Source organism: Fukomys damarensis, unplaced genomic scaffold (assembly GCF_012274545.1).
Source record: "Fukomys damarensis isolate Sample0158 unplaced genomic scaffold, DMR_v1.0_HiC HiC_scaffold_4, whole genome shotgun sequence".
Taxonomy (NCBI): domain Eukaryota; kingdom Metazoa; phylum Chordata; class Mammalia; order Rodentia; family Bathyergidae; genus Fukomys; species Fukomys damarensis.
In genome coordinates, this window is record NW_022900916.1 from 45,176,401 (window position 1) to 45,197,466 (window position 21,066).

The following is a 21,066-nucleotide window of genomic DNA, read 5'->3' on the forward strand; positions in this document are numbered from 1 at the left end:
AAAAAAAAAAAAAAAAAAAAAGTAGTGAAAAGTCACTGATTAATAAAGTGAAAGACCTCCTACCAGTTGACTTCCTGATTCCTTCTCTGGCAGTGAGAATTTAGCCTCTCCTCAAAAGAAATGGGGGACAAATATGTTCAACACTTTTGGGTTGAAACAGTACAAAAATAGGAGCCTGCCTGACATAATCACTTCTCTATCTCTATGCCACGTGCATGAAGATCAACCAGCAATATCAGGAAGGTTTCCATCTCTTCTAGTCTACTACAATGAGGTGATAAGGCTTCAGGCTGTAAGGGTAGCCTAGAAGTTGCTACTATGTCATGAAATTTGTTGATATTGTTCTACCTTGCTTATGGTTACTATTAAAAAATTTGTCTAGTTCCTTCATAGATGCAAATATCTTACCATGAAAAGGGGGTAATTAAGACTTAGAGGAATGAGTCAATAATTCCTACTTCTGCTATTCTCTGCTCTGTAGAATCTGCTATGTATGGAGCTCACTGTGAGTAAATGGGGTAAATGGATAAATCAGTCTCAGCGCCGACAAGGCCCTCTGATGACCGGCAGGGCTTTCCTTCCAGAACACTGCACCCTTCATTAGCATGCTTGCTATTTTATTTATCTCCAACATTCAAAACTAATAGTGGGACTGTTGTATACTAGGAACTACAGATCATTCACTGAACTTGGGTGGTAAAAATAAGTTCCCACGTTAAGGAAATCTCAGTTACGTGGAGAGACAAACACATACAGTGAAGATACTCTGCCATAAAGAAGCTTTCACTGACTAGAATAAGAACATAAAGGAAAGGTAGTATAAATCCATCTCTGCAAACTAGGTAGATCTCACTCTGAAGGCAGTCTTTAAAACTAATATTTTAAAATTTTAGCATGAAATGTTTGCCAAAAATATGTTCCCTATAACTATCTCTAGGTCAGTGAATTTCGAACACTTATTTTCTTCTTTATTTTTGTTTTTCTTTAAAGCTCTGGAAGCTTTGGAAGGAATGTATCCTTGGCCTACTATCTGGCTTCTGTCAAGTCTATGGTTGAAAGACAAATTAATGCTCTATTTCCTGGTGTCTAATTTATCCAGCCAGGCTAATGGCTGGATAAAACTCTAAGGAGACATTCTTTCACAAGCCACACCTAAACTATTAAGACACTCTGCTGGCTTTTCTCTTGAAATACGTGCTGATGGTGGAGCCATGGGTCTTGTCCACCTGTTCTGAATTCAACAAAGGATCAAGACCTACAATTCAGTCCTATTAGCCTTCAAATGCATGGGAATTCTTCCTAGATTCTTCTATACCGTGAGTGTTAGGAACAGTTCTTTTTGGTATGTATTTCATAAATATTTTGTAGAGTAATTGGGAGAAGCTGCTTCAGGGGCCACTAGCCAGTTTTCCTAGCAATGGTTGTTGAACTGACCATTGACAGAGCTGTGTGATTTTTTTTTATTTCATTTTACAAAAGCAGAGAAGACATCCTAGGAAAAAAAGAACAGTACATTAATGTGATTTTTTTTTTTACATTGTCTACTTTGTAGGAACCAAGACATCAGATTGTAGGATTTTTCTAGGTGGATGGATCAAAGGAGAAAAATACAAATGTTGCAGGTAGTTGTAGGGAAGTACTTAGGTGACAAAGTGAGGTTTTGCGGGGGAAAAAACGTGATTAAAACTTGACTAATGGGCTTAGGAAAAGTGTCAGAATTAAAAGTGCCAATAGGGTTATCTGAGTCTCCAGGCTGAGCGGCATTGAAGGGGTGAAGCCTGAAAGGCCAAGACTACAGCGTAGTGAATTAGTTGGTGCTTTCAGAGTTCTGACCAATGCACTTGACCAAGAAAGACTACAAAAGTGGGAGACTGAAGTGGAAGTGAGATGAAGGCCATGGATATGATAAGATCAAAGAGCTATGAGGGTCGTGTGTATGGACATTAAAATTGCCAAGACTGACAGTAGATCTGAAGTGGAGAAGGAGGAATGTAACCCAGTTGATAATTTTCTTATTTAACTCAATGAATGATCCAAACATTGCTAGATAGTAGTAAGAAAAATAGAAAAAGATGTTGACAGTCCATCTCACCACCAGTGCTAAGGTTTAAGTAGAAAGCTATGCTTCCTTAGATGCTAAGGTCAGTAAAGTTCTTATTGTGTGAGAAAAATGGAAGCTAGAGTTACTAAGGACTTGGGGGAATATAATATTAAAATTAGCCACCCCCTTAAAGACAAATATCATACTTTCTCTCATATATGGAAATAAGAAAAAAGATGACCTGCAAATAAAAGGCAGATTATCAGGAATGGAAAGGCAACTGGAAAATCAGTCACTGAATTTTCATAGGGATAAGAAGAAAGGAAGTTTCTTTAGATTTCCAAAGCTGTAACATTGCTGAGAGACACACTGACTAGGGACACTTGGTACTGCCTTGTCCTCTGCTATGTCTTCAACTCTTCTTGGTTTGTTTTCTTAGGCACTAAAGACTTCTGTTAAAGAGGATTTTTTTTTGTTTTTTGTTTTTTGTTTTTTTTTTGGTACCGAGGATTGAACTCTGGTTAAAGAGTTTTTACATTTAATGCCAGGCCGAATCCTGAAAAGGTACTGATTATCTAGCCTCTCAAGCCCCTGAATTCAGTAGAGATTTGCTACATCATATGTTACCCCTCTAAACATTTTGTGTTTGACTCTTTTTCCAGATAAAATCTAGAATCAAACCACAGCCTCAGAAGGCTGGTTACTTGGGCCTGCCTCGTTGTTTCTGTCACTAGACTTCTCTGAGCAAATGTGATAGGCTTGTTTCATTTATTTATGAAGTGGGGATAAAAACTCTTTTGTTACAGTCTGGATAAATACTAGACACAGGAGCAAAAAAGGAGGAAAAGAGAGAGAGCATTGAGTGAACTGGACCAATCATTGTAGAGATGGAAGAAAGTGGATGGATTCAGTAGGCTTTGGTTTGCTGAGAAATTGAATAGGAATTTGAATTTACTTGCAGAAATTTTACTAATTAGAAATTCACTGGGTTTGCAAGCTTCTTTTACAAAAATGCAAATATATCTAAGAGGCTTATGACTAGGGTAAGGGTGTAATTTAGTCTGAATTAGTTCCATCAGCTTACTTTCTGCTATCACCTCACTAAAGTCAGTCATACTAAAGAGATGAGAGTTTTGCTTGGGGGAAAATGTTTTGCATAAAAAATATAATCATGTGTGGCACAGAAAGGGAGAGTCTCTGAAATGAGAGAATCACCAAGAATCCCACAGAAAACAAACAGAGAGGATGTCTGGATTTGAGAACATATAAACTTTGGCCTTCTCTACTGAGAATATTAGATCTGGAATATCAGAACGTTACTGTCAGTGCCACCTCAGATAAGTGACTTTTTATTGAACAATATTTTTAAATAATTTCTTTTAATAGTATATTTTATATTTGGTGGGAAATACCTGAAAATTTTTAAGCCACATCTTTAGATTCAATGAAAGTGATAAATTTTATCTATTACATCCCTTTTTCTTTATGTACTCACATATTATTTTAGAAATGAACACATAGATTCTCAAAGGTTCGGTGTTATCTTTGAGACAAATCTCAGTATATTTCAAACTTCACATGAGAGCCAGGGTTTAGAATTAAGATAAAACTACTGAAAAGAATGAGTTATGGCCTTTGGCACACTTCTAACCAGGACTTCTTGGACGATGATGCAGCACTAAAAAGAACAAAAATAACATTTCACAACCCAACGAAAACAGTTCTCTTGTTTGTTCTTTTATACTTTTAGTTCAAATGTGGGAAGGCAATTCTTTTTTATAAAACAAAACAAAACAAGCACGACCAACAAGTTTGGACTAGCTAAATATCATAAAATGCTTTTTCAAAGGCAAAACATTACATGGAGAGATAAAGATAAATCTTCGTGCTAGCCAGTAAAATTTCCATGGATGTGTGCCCTTCTGTGTGAGTCACAAGTCTAAGGTCGGGTACACTGTTTGGCTATGGAAGGAACAGACTGTGTTAGCCTTACATGTTGTCTCCATTCCTTCCTCTGCAACTAGTCAAAACTGTCCCACCTCACATGCGTGGCCCCAACTACCTTCACCAGTAAGATCAGCTTCTTTTATTAGCACCTTTTTCTCTACCTTGCCTGGAACAGACAGCAAGTCTTTATGGAGAAAAGGTGTAATGGAATCATAGCGTCTCGGGATTATTGACCATTTTGCAATTCAGTATTTTTTACAGATCAGCAAAGTGAAGCACGACTAGACTTTAAATCTTGCTCAGAATTATACATTGATCGTGCTTCCGAGGCAAAATTTATCAGGTGTTCTCTGAAACTGCTGGAGACACATCTCTATGCAACTTTCATGCATCTGCACATCTTTAAACAGTCTCTGACAACTTTTATTCTGAACCATCTTTACAGAGGTATTTATACAGTAGATACCTTCGAAAAATACAGACTGCACCTCACTCCAGAAAAGAGGGCAAATCTAACAAATCTGTTATCTTCCTCTGGACCAAAGGTCACTGCCCACTATAAAAGACTGATATTCCCTAAACTTGGGGTTCCTCTCTTGATATGCCCACCACTACAGGTCACCTAGCCAGGAGATGAACCTGGAATCAGTAGAGGGTACAAATGCTTGTAATTGTCCCACTGCTATTGTCATAAATAAAAGCATCAGTTGTCTCTGATTTCGACATCTCATGTCCTCTGACAAATACCCGTAACTGTGGCAGGTTGCCTGGGGAGCATCAGTTTTTGACAGAAACATAAAATTTTGGGGATGATCAATTATGCAAATAAAGAAAATCTTACGTACTATGAGCCTTCTTATTCAAATCTAGGATGATGAAGTTACAATTTTGAGCATTATGCATTAAGTATGATAGGTTTTGTTCTTCAAATAAAATTATATAGAGTAGACCCTTAACTTATGAACTTAATCTGTTCCCAAGGGCTGGTTGCAACTAAGTCAATACAGCTTAGAGCTATGTTTACTTGGTTACGTGCTATGGATAACAAGAAGTGGATGAATCTTCCATTAACCTAATTAATACAAGTTATTTGTATGTCAGGCCAATTACAACTTGAGGATCTACTGTATACACAAATACACATGCATATAGATTTCACTGATTTAAAATTAAACCTATGAGATAGGTCCTCTTAACACTACCTACAACTTTAAAACAACAACAACAAACCCCAAAAACCCCATGAAGTTAAATTACTCAGCTAAAAGGTGGCAAAGCAAAACTCTCTGGTTTCAAAATATGTGCTTTGTCAGCTTCCAAATAAAACACAGCTTAAAACAGAGTGGGCTACCCAGGTATGGTGGAGCACACCTGTTATCCCAGCACTCAGCAGGCTGAGGCAGGAGGATCACTGTGAGTTCGAGGATCACTGTGAGTTCGAGGCCAGCAAGTTTAGGGCCAGCCTGAACTACAAAAGGAGACCCTGTCTCAAAAAAAAAAAAAAAAAAAAAAAAAAAGAGCTAGTCTGCCTTTAAATAAAATGTTAACATTATTTAGTATTATGTTTAGTTTTATTATCTTACCTTTCTAACAATACCATATACTTAGGTACATTATTACCTAATCTGAATTCAATGTCAATTTTTTTGGTACCAGGGATTGAACTCAGGACCTTGCACTTGCGAGGCAGGTGACGGCACCACTGAGCTAAATCCCTGGCCCTTACATTTTTATCATTGACAATAAACAAAATATGTTTAGTTTTATGAATACTGAGTTTATATTACATATCATATATTTTTAGTAACAATCTACAACAAAAGCTACTTTTTATACAATCTAACAGAAAATAATGCTGCAGATACATGCTTTTAAAGTTCCATGTTTGGGAAAATTATCATTGGCTGAAGAAAGATAATATGATAGGAGAGACAATTTCATTGAAAAAACTGTATTTTCCATGAAAATACTGTCTTAGTCACAGAGATAAAAAAAGGATATTAACACACTAGACAGTGAGAAAAGGACTATATATATCTAGAATTTATAAATGTTCTTAAGATTAAGCCATGTTTAAAAGCAAAAGAAGACAGAAATATTTCTGAATTTTATGGAAGTAAAATTAAATTTATGTAAGACGAATAAATTTTTAAAACTGATAATTCATTTCAAATTATAAACAGGACATCACAACTGTGATTCTCTTCTGCTAACTACAGTGCTAAAAAGCTTAGTGTTCTGAATCAACCATTCTGAAATACAAATAATAAAAAAGAAAAACAGACTTTAAAAATCCATAGGCTGCAACCAAAATGCAGACAACTAAAGGAACCCTGGACATTCATTAATATTGTATTAATGGAAATAAATTATTTTAATTTTCACAAATTATTACTTCTTTATAGAAGAAAAGTTATCCAGCTATAGTTTACAAAACACCCAGAGATTACAGTCATTTATAATTATCATTTAAAACAATAATTATGGAAACCAAATTTATTCAGCTATTTACATAGAAATGTATTTTAAATTGAGAGTTGAATTACTGACTCATTTCTATTGTACTTCCTGGTAAATGACAATACAAGACTCTGTAGAATTTCCAATGGGATATGCCAAGGGGGTTTATGTTTGATGTGGAGACACAAAACCCATGGAAAAGCTGATACATCTTCAGTTTTCTGATTCCACTGGGACGTAAGTTAGTAAAAAACACAATTAAAGTTATGCAGATCTAAATTTTAATTATGTAATGAAATACTTTCTAAGGACATAAAGTATTAAACAGCAAATGAGTTTTAAACATGAAATTTGAGAATCCCTTCTGCAGTGTGTTTGAAAGCAGGCTATCATTTCACCAGTAAGGGCTTATTTAATCTATAAAGGCTCATGTACCTCTGGTGATTTTTTTCCCACTGGCTGAACCTCTGTGAAAATTGGAGGTGGTAATTTTCTCTGAAGTTCTTAATATAGTCAAGACAGAAGTCATTTACTCTGTATCCAGTCTTAAACATATGGATAAGTGAGAGGATTTTAGAAAGGAAAAATTAATTTTATGATCAGAATGATTTAATCATGAAAAAAACCTGTATTTTTTTAAAAACTTCAAATTTTCTATAACCAAGAGCTACTAAAATACATTTTAAAATATGCCAGCAATTATTTTAAACACAAACAGAGTAGGGAAAAAGTAATATACATCCAGCAATTCAACAAGATAAAGGTGAAAGAAAAAAACAGCATTATGCCTGTATTACTTATTATCAAGGTCTGCTCATTGACATAATCTGTGGACTGCACAAGATGTGAGACAGTGGGATAAATAGACAAAGGAGCTACAGCTGCCATTCTGAGTCCTCATAAGTTGATGTCTGCTAAGGATACATATTTCACACACATATTCATAATTAATGAAACTAAAGATTACCTGGAAATCTTCTAATTATCTGACATAATCCTTCTTTTCTGCAAAGCTGATATATTTCTGGTAATATATTTATCTGAAAGGAATAAAAGAGATTCTAGTAAGTTAGGCATTTATAAATGGTGAAGCAAAGAAAACACAGAAATCCAAAGAGTTTAAATGTGAAGCTCTCTGTATACTGTCCACACCTAACCTTTAAATCACTGCAAGCCTGCATTCCAATCCAGAATACGAAAGTGGCTTCTTTGATAATATGAGACAAAACCCCTTAGAAATCTTCAAAATATTTGAAGATACTCTTGAGAATCTTTTCTGTATTTTACATTTGTTGGATATAAAAAGTACTTATGGTGAGTATCTTAACACAAATAACTTCATAGTTGCTAATTTTGCCTTGCAATAAACAGCACCAGACACACCTCAAAGTCAACTGAATTCCAACGTTCCAAAGACATCACTGATTTGCATCATACAGATACTTAGTAATAATTCAGTGTTGAATGTGTCTCAAAATTTCATACATGGTCTTCATCCTGAAGGATATTATTGCTTTTACATACAAAGCAGATCATCACAAAAATATTTTAACCGAACTTTGTTGTTAGGAAGCTTAATAAATGTTTTTATATATTTAATTATGGATATTTTAGCTTATGAAGAAAAGACAAAACAAATTTTATTCTCACCCGTGAATTTCCAAATGGACTAACTAGGTATCATAAACTAAATTCCAAAAGTAATAACAAATACAGTATGGTAAAATATTGTTAAAACCAATGAAAAGAGTTGTATGCAAATTATCTCAAAAATCAGATTCACTTTTGGAGACATTATTATTTTCAAATTAATTCTCTCTAGCCCAATAAAGATTATAATTTCTCCACTGTGTGCTACGGGTGTCACTAGATAAAAAGGGCTCAGTTGTGTTGGAGAAAAAGAATCCCATCTAGGCATTTACAGTCTTCTACACTGAGAATTGAAGAAAGACTATCAGTATAGTACATTTCAGTTTTAGGGTTGTCTACATTTCTCAAATTAAAAAATAAGAAATTTCAGCAACTAGATGTGGAAAATAAGGACATTAAAAGCTGTGAACTCATCAATTCAGATTTTTAAGAAGGGCTAGAGGGATACACAAAGCACTGCCAAAGTTTTAATTTTTTTAACAACGCACAAAGTATCATTCCAATTTATTTTGTGACAAGCTTCCAAAGTCAATAACGTGGAACCATTTATTTTTACATAAGGCAAAATCATTCCATTGTTAGTGCCTTAATAGAATCTGTGACAATGAAAGGATTCAGAAACAGAACCAATATGAGGTAAGCAGAATTAAAGGCCAAGGAAGAGCTCAGGCCCTTTTCTGACGTTTTCCTGAAGCATTCAGAGAAATGTGTTGCCGTGTATGTGTGCTAAGAGCCGTCCCATCCTACACACACTGCAGAGAGTAGAAGAGTCCCGGTAAAGTGGATAACAGTAACTGGACGAATTACTGTTGCCAAAGCAATTTATATTCATACGGCAATGATGGCGTAGTTAGCCCAAATTTCAGACAGAAGTGTAGGTTGCTGTGTCATATCAAAGAGACAGACTCCTCATGGGAAACATTGGACCTGAAACACGAACTGACTCGGGAGCAACACAAAAAGCATGCTTCAAAAGGCCAGATGTTTCTGTCCCCTACCTAACGACTTCTCTTCGTGTTCTTCCCTCTGAAGCACATATTTAGAACACAGAGTCGTCGATGACTTAACAGTGATGACACGTGACACCAGAAATATCACCTCTACCCATCTCTGAAAATGAACACAAGCCTAAGCAGTAGCAACTCACTCAGCACGAGAGGTGAGAACATTCCAGGGTCATGGGTCATACTGCTGTTGTAAAACTGATGACATCACATATTTGATATGGAACCTAATAATGCTCTCCTAAATCCTAGGTTTTTTTGCTTCTGCGTATCTCATCAGACATAAAATATTTACACCATTATCAAGTGGAATATCATCAAAGCCATCTTAATCTGCATTTGTTGATTTTCTTCTGATGAGTTTTCCAGTTCAACATTGCAGCGATCACTTTTAACAGCCATTTTTTAGAGAGGTTTTAGGATAATAGCAAAATTGAGACAAAGACATAGAGATTTCCCATACATCCACTGACACCACTCAGGTATGACCTCCTACAATATTAACATCCCTTAGCAAAATGGAATATTTGTTACACTTAAACCTGCATTACTACTTCATCATCAGGCAAATAATCATTTATTACATTTATTTTTTGAATTTTTTGAGACAGGGTCTCGCTCTATAGTGCAAGCTGGTCTCAAACTCAGTATGTAGCCCAGAATGGTCTTGAACTCAAGTTCTTCCTGACTCAGCCTCCCAAGTACTGGAGTTATAGGTATGCACCACTATGTATAGCCCAAGTTATTTTTTAACAAATACCAATGTTGTATTTGGATGCCTTATACACATACACACTCATGTGTTTATATGAAGACTGTTGCTTTACTTGGCATGAAACCTTTCTTTTTCAGTGTAGGAAGTTGAACCTAGGGCCTTTTCACTGAGCTACATCCTCAGCCCTTTGTGTATTTTGAGGCAGGGTTTTGCTAAGTTACCAATTTGCCCAGGCTGGACTCAAACTTTCCATCCTCTGCCTCAGTCTCCCAAAGTGCTCAGATCATAGGCATGCCCCGCCACCTTTGAAAGAATTTGATTGCGTGTATAGAAGGATGATGTCATTCACACCATGGTGTATTTCTTATAGATCAAACTGGGAGAAGAGTATGTTCATTTAAAAATACTTCCACTCAAACATATCTCTAAAACTCAATATGTGATATGCATGCCCCGCCACCTTTGAAAGAATTTGATTGCGTGTATAGAAGGATGATGTCATTCACACCACGGTGTATTTCTTACAGATCAAACTGGGAGAAGAGCATGTTCATTTAAAAATACTTCCACTCAAACATATCTCTAAAACTCAGTATGTGATGATCTACACCTAAATTTTTTCTATTATATATTGTCAAAAGTAAAGAAAAAATCATCCTTTTGAGACATAGTTCATCAATAAAAGCAAAAATATATTAATTATAAGAACTTGAAAAATGTTTATAAATAAAATAATAAATCATTGTAACATCATTAACTTCTTAAAGAGAGTAGACAATCAAATTTGAACTCTTTATAAAGAATAAGAAATAACCCAGAGGGAAATTTTTACTGGTTACCTGAACATTGACACTGACACACACATCATATTGTATCTTAGGGGTCTGTTGGCTTGGGTTTTTTTTTTCCCCTCATTGTATTTGTTCATGCCTTTTATTTTATCAAAAATCAGACCTCCTAAAGCCATTCAATATCCACAGCAAGGAAAAATGTTTTATTTCCTTTTGTGGGGGAAGGGGTACCAGGGATTGAACTCCGGTCCCTGCACTTGCAAGGCAGGCGGTGGAACCACTGAGCTGAATCCCCAGCCCTAAGGAAAAATATTAATGACAAGAAATTAAGAGAATCAGCTAACCAAAGAAAGGAAAGTCTTTCTCCATCTTTCATACAAAAGTACCGTTCCCTCAAATTCACCTAAACTTGGAAATGCCCTAGCATACTTTACAGTAAGAGCCATTTCAGTAGTTCGCAGCACCCCCAGTACTAAAAACAGCATGGTGGATTTAGGGATTGCTAATCCTACAAACATTTAAATCTAGAAATAATCCCTCCCTCACGGTTTGAAACGCTAGCGCCCATCTGTTTGAAATGAGATAGAGCCTCAGTTACTAAACTTAGCTTTCCTCGAATAGTGGACTCTATCTGGCATCCAGCATATAGGAACTAACAAGGTTTTAAACTCATGTTACTGTCTTCCGGATTAGAGAGACTCCTGACTATTCATTTCGTGTTACAGATCTTATGACCATTTTCATTAAGCACTAAAATTTCAAAGCTCTCATGAGATTAGTAATTCTAATTTGAGCAGGCTCTTTTTCTTTGTTCCTGTGAAAGTCCTTGAAAATTCTGATATATCCTCAACAGATCTGAAGGAATTTGTCTTTCGGATATTTCCATTGTTTACATAAATAAGTCACGGCTCATACATCTTCAAAGTATTCACTCTCCAAAGAGATAGCTATCTACATATATTACTAAGAATTTATGTATTCTTTAAGAATATTCGTTAGATGAGGCTGGAGCACAGTGCCTAAATACTTATTTTGAAAAGTCATATTGATATGATTGAAAAGCAGAATTTTGAAGTCAGTTCCCTGAGTGTGAATCTTGCTTGATTTAGTTATTAGCTACAAAGTCTTAGACAAGAGCCTTAACCTCTCTGTGTTTCAGTCCCCTCATCTATAAAGAAAACACATAAATAAATAGGGAAGTACATAGAATGGTGCTTAGCACGTACCAAGGTTATATAATTGTCAGCTATCATTCTTTGTCACTTCTATGTTCAACATATCTTCACCTCAGTAGGGCTGGCTATCTCACCCCTGCACTGTCATTGTACCGGTCCAAGCTACCCTTAGCTCAGGCCCACATCTTTGCAGTAACTGATCTTCTTGATTTGGTCCTAGTTCACTGGGTACTTACAATAAGAGAGCCAGAGCAAGTCATGCAATTCATGTCACCTCCATTTATCAGAACCCTCCAACCACCCCCACCTCACTAAGAATAAAAGTCACACTCCATACAAGGGTTTCCATGGATCCCATCACTATGCTACCACCTCCCATCCATCTCACCTTGTTCCAGTCACATAGGACTTCTGTGTTCCTCATTCTCCTGATGCTTGCCTATTGTTCCCTTCATCTGTGTCTGTGGCTTTTAACTGAGCTACTAGATGAGCTCCCCACCTTCCAGTCCACACTCAGCTGTCATTTGCTTGGTGGACTCTTCCCCACTCATCTCATTGGAAACTCACCCTCTATCCTGTATATTTTTTTGTCCTGGCTTTAGTTTCTCCTCAGTATTTTTTTCCATCTAACAGTTACCCAGCTACCTTTTTTTTTCTTCCCCCAACCTCCTACAAGTGTCTAAGATCCCAAGAGCAGGGATTTTTGTCTATATTGTTAACTGTATTCTCAGCATCTAAAACAGAGTTTAATACAGTCCTTCAATTATAGAAAGATCAAAGGAATAGGTGAATAAATAAATAAATGTATGGTTAAACAAATGTATGAATGAGTTGGGAAAGCCAAGAACAACATTGCTGAGACATTCTGCAAGGAAATCCTTTCATGTTTTGGGGCCTCCATCTTGGTAAATGGTTTTAGTGTAAAAGTAATCTTCAAGGCAAGAAATTTCTCACAGAAGATTTTTTTCTATTAAATAAAGAAACAGCCAGGTACAGTGATGCACCCCTGTAATCCCAGCACTTGGGAGGCTGAGGATCACTGTGTGTTCAAGACCAGCCTGGGCTACATAGTGAGTTCTAGGTCAGTCTTAACTACACAGTGAGATCCTGTCTCAAAAAAAAAAAAAGAAAGAAAGAAAGAAATTCAGGAATTTAGGCATGTCGTATTGATAGACACAGCTCTTTCTTAAAAAATAATTCCAATAAATAATTGTGGAAAGAATGGAGAATAGAAATTACCACAAGAAGAATAGAATAATTATTATGGGTAAGATCCATTCTTGGAAATGAAAATCTATGGGTGAAAATTTGAGGAGAATTAGCATATTTGTATGGTCTTGAGGTATCATCTCCCAATTACAAGAGGAAAAATAATCATTCCACAGTACAGAAACCCAGAAGTTACCACCATCACTAGGTGATGAAGATTAACATAGCAGTAAGACAAAAGGACATCATGTGTCTCTTACATTTTAAACTGAGAAAGGTATATAATTTCAGTGGTACTCTTTCCAAAAACCCATAATTTTATGACAAGATATCAGATAAGTCAAAATTGGGGTAATTCTACAAAATACTTAACCATTATTCTTCAAAATTTCCAGGGTCACGAAAGAAAAGGATTAAGAACTGTCAAGAGTTTGGGAGAGATAGGAGAGAAATTAAAACTGGACATGAAAGCAACGGATCCTAGATCAGAAAAACAGCCTGAATTTTAAAATTTAGTCAATAATAGATACCAATGTTAATTTCTTAGTTTGCATAATGTACCATGGTTATGTAAAATGTTACCTTTATGGTAAACTCCGAGTATGGGGAAATGTTGCAGTAATTTTGATGCAAATCTTAAACTATTTCAAAATTTGAACAAGAGATCTCAGCGTAATTGATTGTGCTTTAGAGTTCCTCTTTTTGCTTACTTGACACATACTCTCCTCACCTGGTCTATTGCTGTCACTGGCTGTTTTGCTGTTTCTCCTCATCACAGATTCTGCTGGTCTCTTGTGACTCCCATGCAAATTTAAGCTAGCAAATGTCTTGGAGACTGTCCAGAGTCTACTGTCTTCTTATTTGGGGAAAAATACTGTAGCTACAGAGCGTAAATAAGGTAACCAAAATCATGAGGTACTGATTCGTGGTGCAAGAGTTAATAGTATAAATTCTAGGCAGAGAAGGATGAAAGAGGCACAAAAAGCACATTTGCATGTTGACTTTGCACTGCCCAAGTTGTAAATCATCTGTTTTGAAACCCAGGAAACAAAGTGAAGAACTAGACTGGAGAAAGGCACATTCTCTCTGTTATACATCTATATCCGGTTCACACAGAACTGATGGATTGCAAAGACTTTGAGCACCTGAAGAATTTTGTAGCTGTAGGTGACACCCAAGGCAGGGAATGCACCTTTCTCAGGAATATCAGAGCAGCCACAGAGTATTCCTTAGGCAACTGGTGTAGTGAGCTACAAGGGGAGCCTGCAGGAAGACTATGAAACACTATTTCCAAGAACATGAGCGATATCTTCTAGACCCAGGGAAACAGAGGGGGAAGCTTCTGAGGGAGATCTACATTACCCAATAAATGTCGATACTAGCATCAATATAATAGTATTTGTCCTCATTAGCTGGGCAAAGCTGGCTTGAATTTATAGATGACAAGAAATAGAGTTAACAGTAAGTGCATACAAAATGAGAAATTTGCATGAGGAATTAGGAGAGTATTCAGGAAGGGAAAAGCAAGGAAACCCTGCCTGCAGTAAGTGATTAGCAGTGTAGAGCCTAGCAAACCAGCAGGGTTGACTTCAGGCCAAGGGACTACATTAGGGCTTTTCAGCCTTTACACTATTAATTTACTGGGCTTCACAATTCTTTGTTGTGTGCATTATGCAATATTGACCAGCATGCTTGGCTCTGGCCCATAGATGCCAGTAACACACCTCCCTTCCTAGTGTGACAAAACCAAGCACATTTCGGCATATTGCCAAATATGACACGGACAGAGACAATTGGTTAGAGCTGAAAATCCCTGAGGTAGAGAGAAAGGGTATTTTAGGCAGAAAAAATTAGTTAGAATAAATGTATGCAACAGAAAAAAACAAAGGTTTTTAAGAAACAATAATCAGTGTAGCATCACTTATGGTGTTACCCTCAAGTTAAGAGATAAGAAAAGAGTACTTCGAGGAGAGAGCCATTCACAGAAAATCTTCAGAAGCTTTCTGTGCTAAATAGTCACCATTTTCTTCCCTGAGAGGAAGACTTCTATGGGCAGAAAGACAATTTTGCCCCTTGACTAGCAATGGCCTTGGACTATTGAGAGGCCTGGGCAAGACCTGGGTGGGTAGGAGACATTTGGTTCTTATCTCTGGGATCCCTCTCTCCAGGCCTGTGATTTGGCAAAGGCTGCTCTCCCCTGGTCTATAGTGACGTTTTAGTGACACCTCTTTCTTGGCTGTATCTCTTGTCAGGTTCTGACTACATGATTTCTTCTACATACCTCTCTTCAGACAAGAGCTGGTGAGAATTTTAGGAGCTGTTAGTTCCCTGAATGCCTCACTGGGTTTTTTGTTTGTTTGTTTGTTTTTGTTTTTTGTACCAGGGATCAAACTTGGGACCTTGTACTTTCGAGGCAGTTGGCGGAACCACTGAGCTAAATCCCTGGCCACTCACTGGGTTCTTGTTGTTGTTTTGGTTTGGTTTGGTTTGGTTTTTGTTTTACTCTGCCAAAACATTTTATATAGTTCCTTTGTTAGTTTGTCTTCAATTTTGCCCTCTTCAAAATGCCTTTTGAGTATGGTATGCCTCCTGCTTGAAGGCTCACATAGAGATCACAGTGTAGACTTTTTCTTATGATTGATGAGAAGGTATTCAATATTTTAAGCATAAGAATAATAAGGTTAGTTAATCAGTTTATACTTTTCTTCAAATAACTGTAGACAGGCTGAACTTCAGGGGTGAAATATTTGATTCAGAAAAACCAGTGAAGAGGATTTAGCAATAACACTGGTAAAGTGCTGGTGATCTTACCAGAATAAATAAGTATGCAATGTAGAGAACAGATCTGTGGAGTATTAAGGGGTTAAAGATCTTCGAACTGGCTGTTGAAAGAAGGTAGATGACAAAGCAGAGGAAAGGCTGAGGGGTGAAGGTTAGACCTTGATCTTAGATGACAGAGTGGTTGATCATGTTTCTGACCAACAGACTTCTAAGGCAACTTCTAACACAAATGCACAATCAAATTTATGGGGGAAAATAATGAGCCAATAAGGAGTGGGATGAGTTTGAGACCATCCGAGTGGAGGAGCTCAGGCATAATCCAAGCCAGAAGCCTGAAAAGTGCTCAGAATGTTACCTGTAGATTTGGAATCATCAAATGTAAATGGTAATTAAAATTTGGGAAACAATGTTAGAGAACACAGGCATTTAAAGAATGACAAGAAAAAAATTGCTTTGAAGAAAACAGATGAGGTGTTATAGCTCAGTGGTACAGGAACTTCCTAGCATGTAGGAGGTCTTGTGTTTGAGCCAAATGTGGCTTGTGCGTAGATCCCTCCACCACTCACCCTGCAAAGCCTCATGCTTTCTCAGAGGAGGCTGAATCCAGAGTGCGTGATTGGCTGATGTGGGGCTAGGCCCGAGGCCACTGGGATTAAGGGCATGAGTGCTGCATGACCTAAATAGTCTGAATAAGATAAAAGGGGCCGAAAGATGCTGTTAAGGTTTCTTGTTGCTTTACTGTGTTCCTTGGCCATGACTGGTTGCCCCTCTATCATGTGGCACCCTGCCTTAGAGCCAGCCGACTATGGACTGAAACTTCTACAAACTGTAAGCTAAATAAATCTTTCACCTTTAACTTGAGGTGCCACGTATTTTGCCTCAGCAGTGAGAGAAAAGTAACTAACAGAAAGCCTCAGTATAGAAAAAAAATCATAAAAACAAAGAGAATGGCTGAAGATTCATACAGACATCCAAATAACTGTGCCTGACTGAAAGATCAGGGGAATAAACAGAAAAAGAAGGGAAGTATCTACACCATCTTTGAATAAACACCAAGTAATTACAGTAGGCTACTACAAGTCCATTTAAGAACTCAGAATACCTTGGTGTGGCACTTTTTCACAGACTTGTCATAAGCAGCAGCTCTCTGAAAATTCTTAGCATTCTTAGAGACAATGCAGAATGTGTAGCTAACTTTTCTAAAAGCATTGACAAAAGTTCATACAATCTAGACAGAAAATATTGAGTGTCAAGTTTTAAAACTTAGTAAGAAGTTGTATGCCTTCTTCTTGTCATTTAAGTTAAGTTTGAAAAAGTTAGCGATGACTGCTTTGAATAAACAAGTGGCCAGGGTAACCACTACTTCATAGGCTACAGAATTCCAGATCCAGTTTGAGTATTACTGAGTAAAAACTCTATTTGACAGCTCCTGGAACTGAGAGAGATTTTGCCACACAAAACATGGTGACTCTTTTTTTTTAATGGCAAAGTATATGGTGTTAGGGTTTGCATTATGTCTCCTAAAGGCTAATAGGCTAAACAATTAGTTACCTGCCTTTGGCTCTATTGGAAAATGGCACAATCTTTTTTTAAAATATATTTTTGGTACATTTTAGATATACAATACAGTTACATTCATCATTGGGATCTTGTACCATTACATGACAGGTCTTGGTTCTTATTTTTTCCCCATTTCCCTAGCCTCCCCCCACTCCACCCTTCCCTATTTACAAAGACTCGGTTTCAATTTTTTCCTTTTCTCTTATTCTATCTTCCCCTTTTACCTTTCCGCTACCCCTCCCATTTGCCCAACACTTTTAGACCTTTTCTTTCTACTACAAAATATCAATTATACGTTTGACCCTTACTTACACTTTTAGTTTATCACATCAGAGCAACTATTCAGTATTTACACATGTGTCCTATGAATTTCACCTAAGAGTATGTCCTCAATGTGCATCCACTTAGCTATAAATGTCTCTAGTTTCTCATTCTTTATGGATGAGTAGTACTCCATTTTATAAAAAGCAAAGTCACATCTTCTTTATCCATTCTCCCGTTGATGGGCAATTGGGTTGTTTCCAAATTTTAGCTATTACAAACTGGAGAAATGGCACAATCTTTAGGAAGTAGAACTTATGTGGAGGAAGTTAGGTCATTGGGAGTATGCCCTTGAAGGTGACTTTGAGACTTCAGTTCTTCCTCTCTCTCAACTTCCTGGCCACTATGAAGTAAGCAGTCTCCTCTACCACATGGTCTTGGCCATAGCATACTGCCTCTCCATACACTCAAAGCCAGCGAGGTCAAGCAACCATGGGTCAAAACCTATGAGACTCCAAGCCAAAAATAAATAAGTTGATTTTGGGGGATATGTTATCACATCAATGCAAAGCTGACTAGCACACATGGCCAGTTGCAACTTTGTCTGAAGATGTAATTAACGGCTCTAATTTTTCAAGACTTTTAAAAAGCATTATGAGCTATGAAATACCACTATTAATACCCATAAAGTTCATAAAATCTGTGAACACTTTTAGGCTATTTACCTTTTGATGTAAACCTAGCTGACACATATCTGCCTTGGATGCACAGGGTTTTCCATCAGTTTTCCTTGAAGGCAGGCAAATGAGAAGATCCCAAGAGTCTAAATTACCTAAGAGCAAAAGAATATTGAAAAATTATTTTTATTGGATATTTTAAAGCACCATTTAAAGAATAAAATTATCCTAAAACAAAAATAATAGTTATTCTGAATATATTTAAAAGAAAAAATTACTATTCAAACTAACATTCAACTTTTCTAATTTGAGGCCAACACTTTATACTTAGTATTTTACTCTAGAGAAAATTCAGTTTTCTGAAGAGACATTTTATAATATCTCTTAAGATATTATAAATAAATGACTGCAGTTAGAGTGCATTAAGTCATTAATTTTATTATAGAGTCTTGTCTGGAGAATGAAAGGAGAGATCGTGCCATCTTCTTTAAAGAGGAGAAAGTTGTAAAATCAAATAATGATAAGAAGTCAAACAAAAGCTAATTTTTTCTAAGAGTGGATATTTCTATTTTTATAGATCTCAAATCAAATGTATTTTGATAACACTTCTTACTCCAAAAAGTTACACTAGACAGAAAGTAAAATTAAATGAAATAAAAAAGATAGGTTTTATATAAAAGGGACTCGTGATCTCATTATAGACAGCAGAAGTGAGTTGATGTTAGAGTGTTACACGGACTGAAGCAACTGATTGATATTTCAGCTATTTTACCAAAGGAAAGGGTCTTTATCAATAAATCATAGAAACCCGCCAAAATAATCTCAGTTCATTCTTGTATAATATCCGAACATTTTTAAAGTAACATTTATGCGTATGAATGGATTTATTTTCTCTTGAAAAAAATATATGTGCACATTGCATGTAATTGGGGCTTTAAAGTATTTGTTGAATGAATGAGTAAGAAGTCCCTAATAAAACAGTAAACATATTACCTCATGGACAAAAACAGATGCAGAAGAAATGTACTTCAATTTTTAATATTGCAGATGATGTTGGGAGCCAGGGATGTAGCTCAGTGGCACCTCACCTGCCTCTCAAGTGCAAGGTCCTGAGTTCAATCCCCCATACCAAATTAATTAATTAATTAATTTAAACATTTTTAAATAGATAATGTAGAAATAGTATTTTAAAAATAACTAAGGGTAGAGTGTGAGGGAGCAATAGGCAATGAATGTATGAAAGAATACATTTATGTGCTTGGGAAACATTTTGAAATTTAAATTTAAAAACAATTTCTGTGTACATTTCCTCTTTTTTTGATCAACCTTATAAATGTTCTTCGACTGACTATTTTAGGATAGACCTTACCATTTAGATGTTTCTAAAAAGCTTAGGAAATAATCAAGTTCTCCAAATCCCTCTCTTTTTAAATTTCCCACAATTTCTTACTTGAAAATCCAGATGCTTTCAAAGGAAGGCTTTACAAAAGAAAGGATGAATAAGAAAGAAAATCTATGATAATTAGGAATAAAATTTCACTCTCCACCAATAAAGTGCTTTCCAATTTGACAAATAAAGTGCTGTCTGGACTGCCAATTCCTGTTTTTAATTTTCCTCCTGCTAGAAGAAAAACCTTTCCAGCAAACAAGAATCCAGAAAAATGAAGTCAAGCTCTTGTCCTAGAACTTCTCTGTACCCTAAGAATACAACAAAATAGTCCACAGAGGCAAGGAGAAACGGAGCAGGATGTGGCAATAAGCAAAATCTCATTCAAGTGATAGAATCAGGCCTGAGGATCAGAAGACCAACCCTGCTCCATACACACCCACTTTGAAAAAAAATCTTCAGATCATTTCCTATAGCTGAAACTAAGTAAGTACAATATGATTCTAATGCTTTACTTTAAATCTGAAGCTTGTTTTTTTGTCCACTTTTAAAGTTTTTATTCAAAGGGAAACACAAAGACTTTTTATTCTATATCATTTCTAGCCAAGGCAATACGAAAACCCTAGAAGAAACTTCCTGTCATAAGATTCTCAACTAAATATTTTGAGAAGATAAGGACATACAAAGAGAGAGATTTCAAATTAAGGACTGCTTTGTTTGGGTCTTTAAAAAGTATATTTTATATTCCTGAAAGTCTAAGGGACACCTCCCCTCACGCAATCTAGATTTGATAGAAAGGAATATATATTTAAACCATAGATGTTTAAAACTAGAAGATATGTTTAATTCAAAGCATTCAATTTATTAGGAACCTCCAACAAAAACCAAAAAATGTACTAGAAATATGAAAGAAACAGCAAAAGAAGTGTAGACAATGACTACCCTCAGCAATCTGTAGAAGGAGCCTAAAACAGTAAAAAGAATTTAAGATAACTTATAAAGCATCATATAGTCTCTTGACATTCATAAGGGTGACCTCTCATCCCTCAAAAGCTTAATTAATATTTTAAGTTAAAATTAATAATTTACAATACTCTAAAGGCATAGTGTTTCCTCTTAAACTTCTTCTTAAAATGAAGTAAAGGATAGGAAAAATTTCAAGATATTTCTTAAACTTTTCCCTAATTCTTGCTACCACATTTTGAAAAATGTTCATTGTTTCCATTCAAAATTTCTGCTACATTCACTGAATTCTAGTGTAACCTCTGAAACCTCTATTTACTAGTTAAACATTTAGTAGTTCTTTTCACTTTGTCTACATTTCAATCTGCAGTGTTAAAAGCCTCTCTACCAACTTCTGAAGCCTTTTATTTCTTTAAGAAAAAGATCTGTTTGTTTCAAGAGAGGT

General features: G+C 36.1%; 1 protein-coding gene across 2 annotated transcripts in view; it reads right to left on the bottom strand.

Annotated features, from left to right (window-relative positions):
• The window catches only part of Cped1 (cadherin like and PC-esterase domain containing 1), a 294,620-nt gene that overhangs the window by 205,792 nt on the left and 67,762 nt on the right, over window positions 1-21,066 (bottom strand). For both annotated transcript variants that reach the window (XM_010635340.3, XM_010635339.3), the window contains exons 4-5: window positions 18,320-18,426; window positions 7,416-7,488 (exon numbers count right to left, since the gene is read on the bottom strand). In XM_010635340.3, the coding sequence (XP_010633642.1) occupies window positions 7,416-7,488; window positions 18,320-18,426 (180 nt within the window). The remainder of the gene's footprint in view (window positions 1-7,415; window positions 7,489-18,319; window positions 18,427-21,066) is intronic.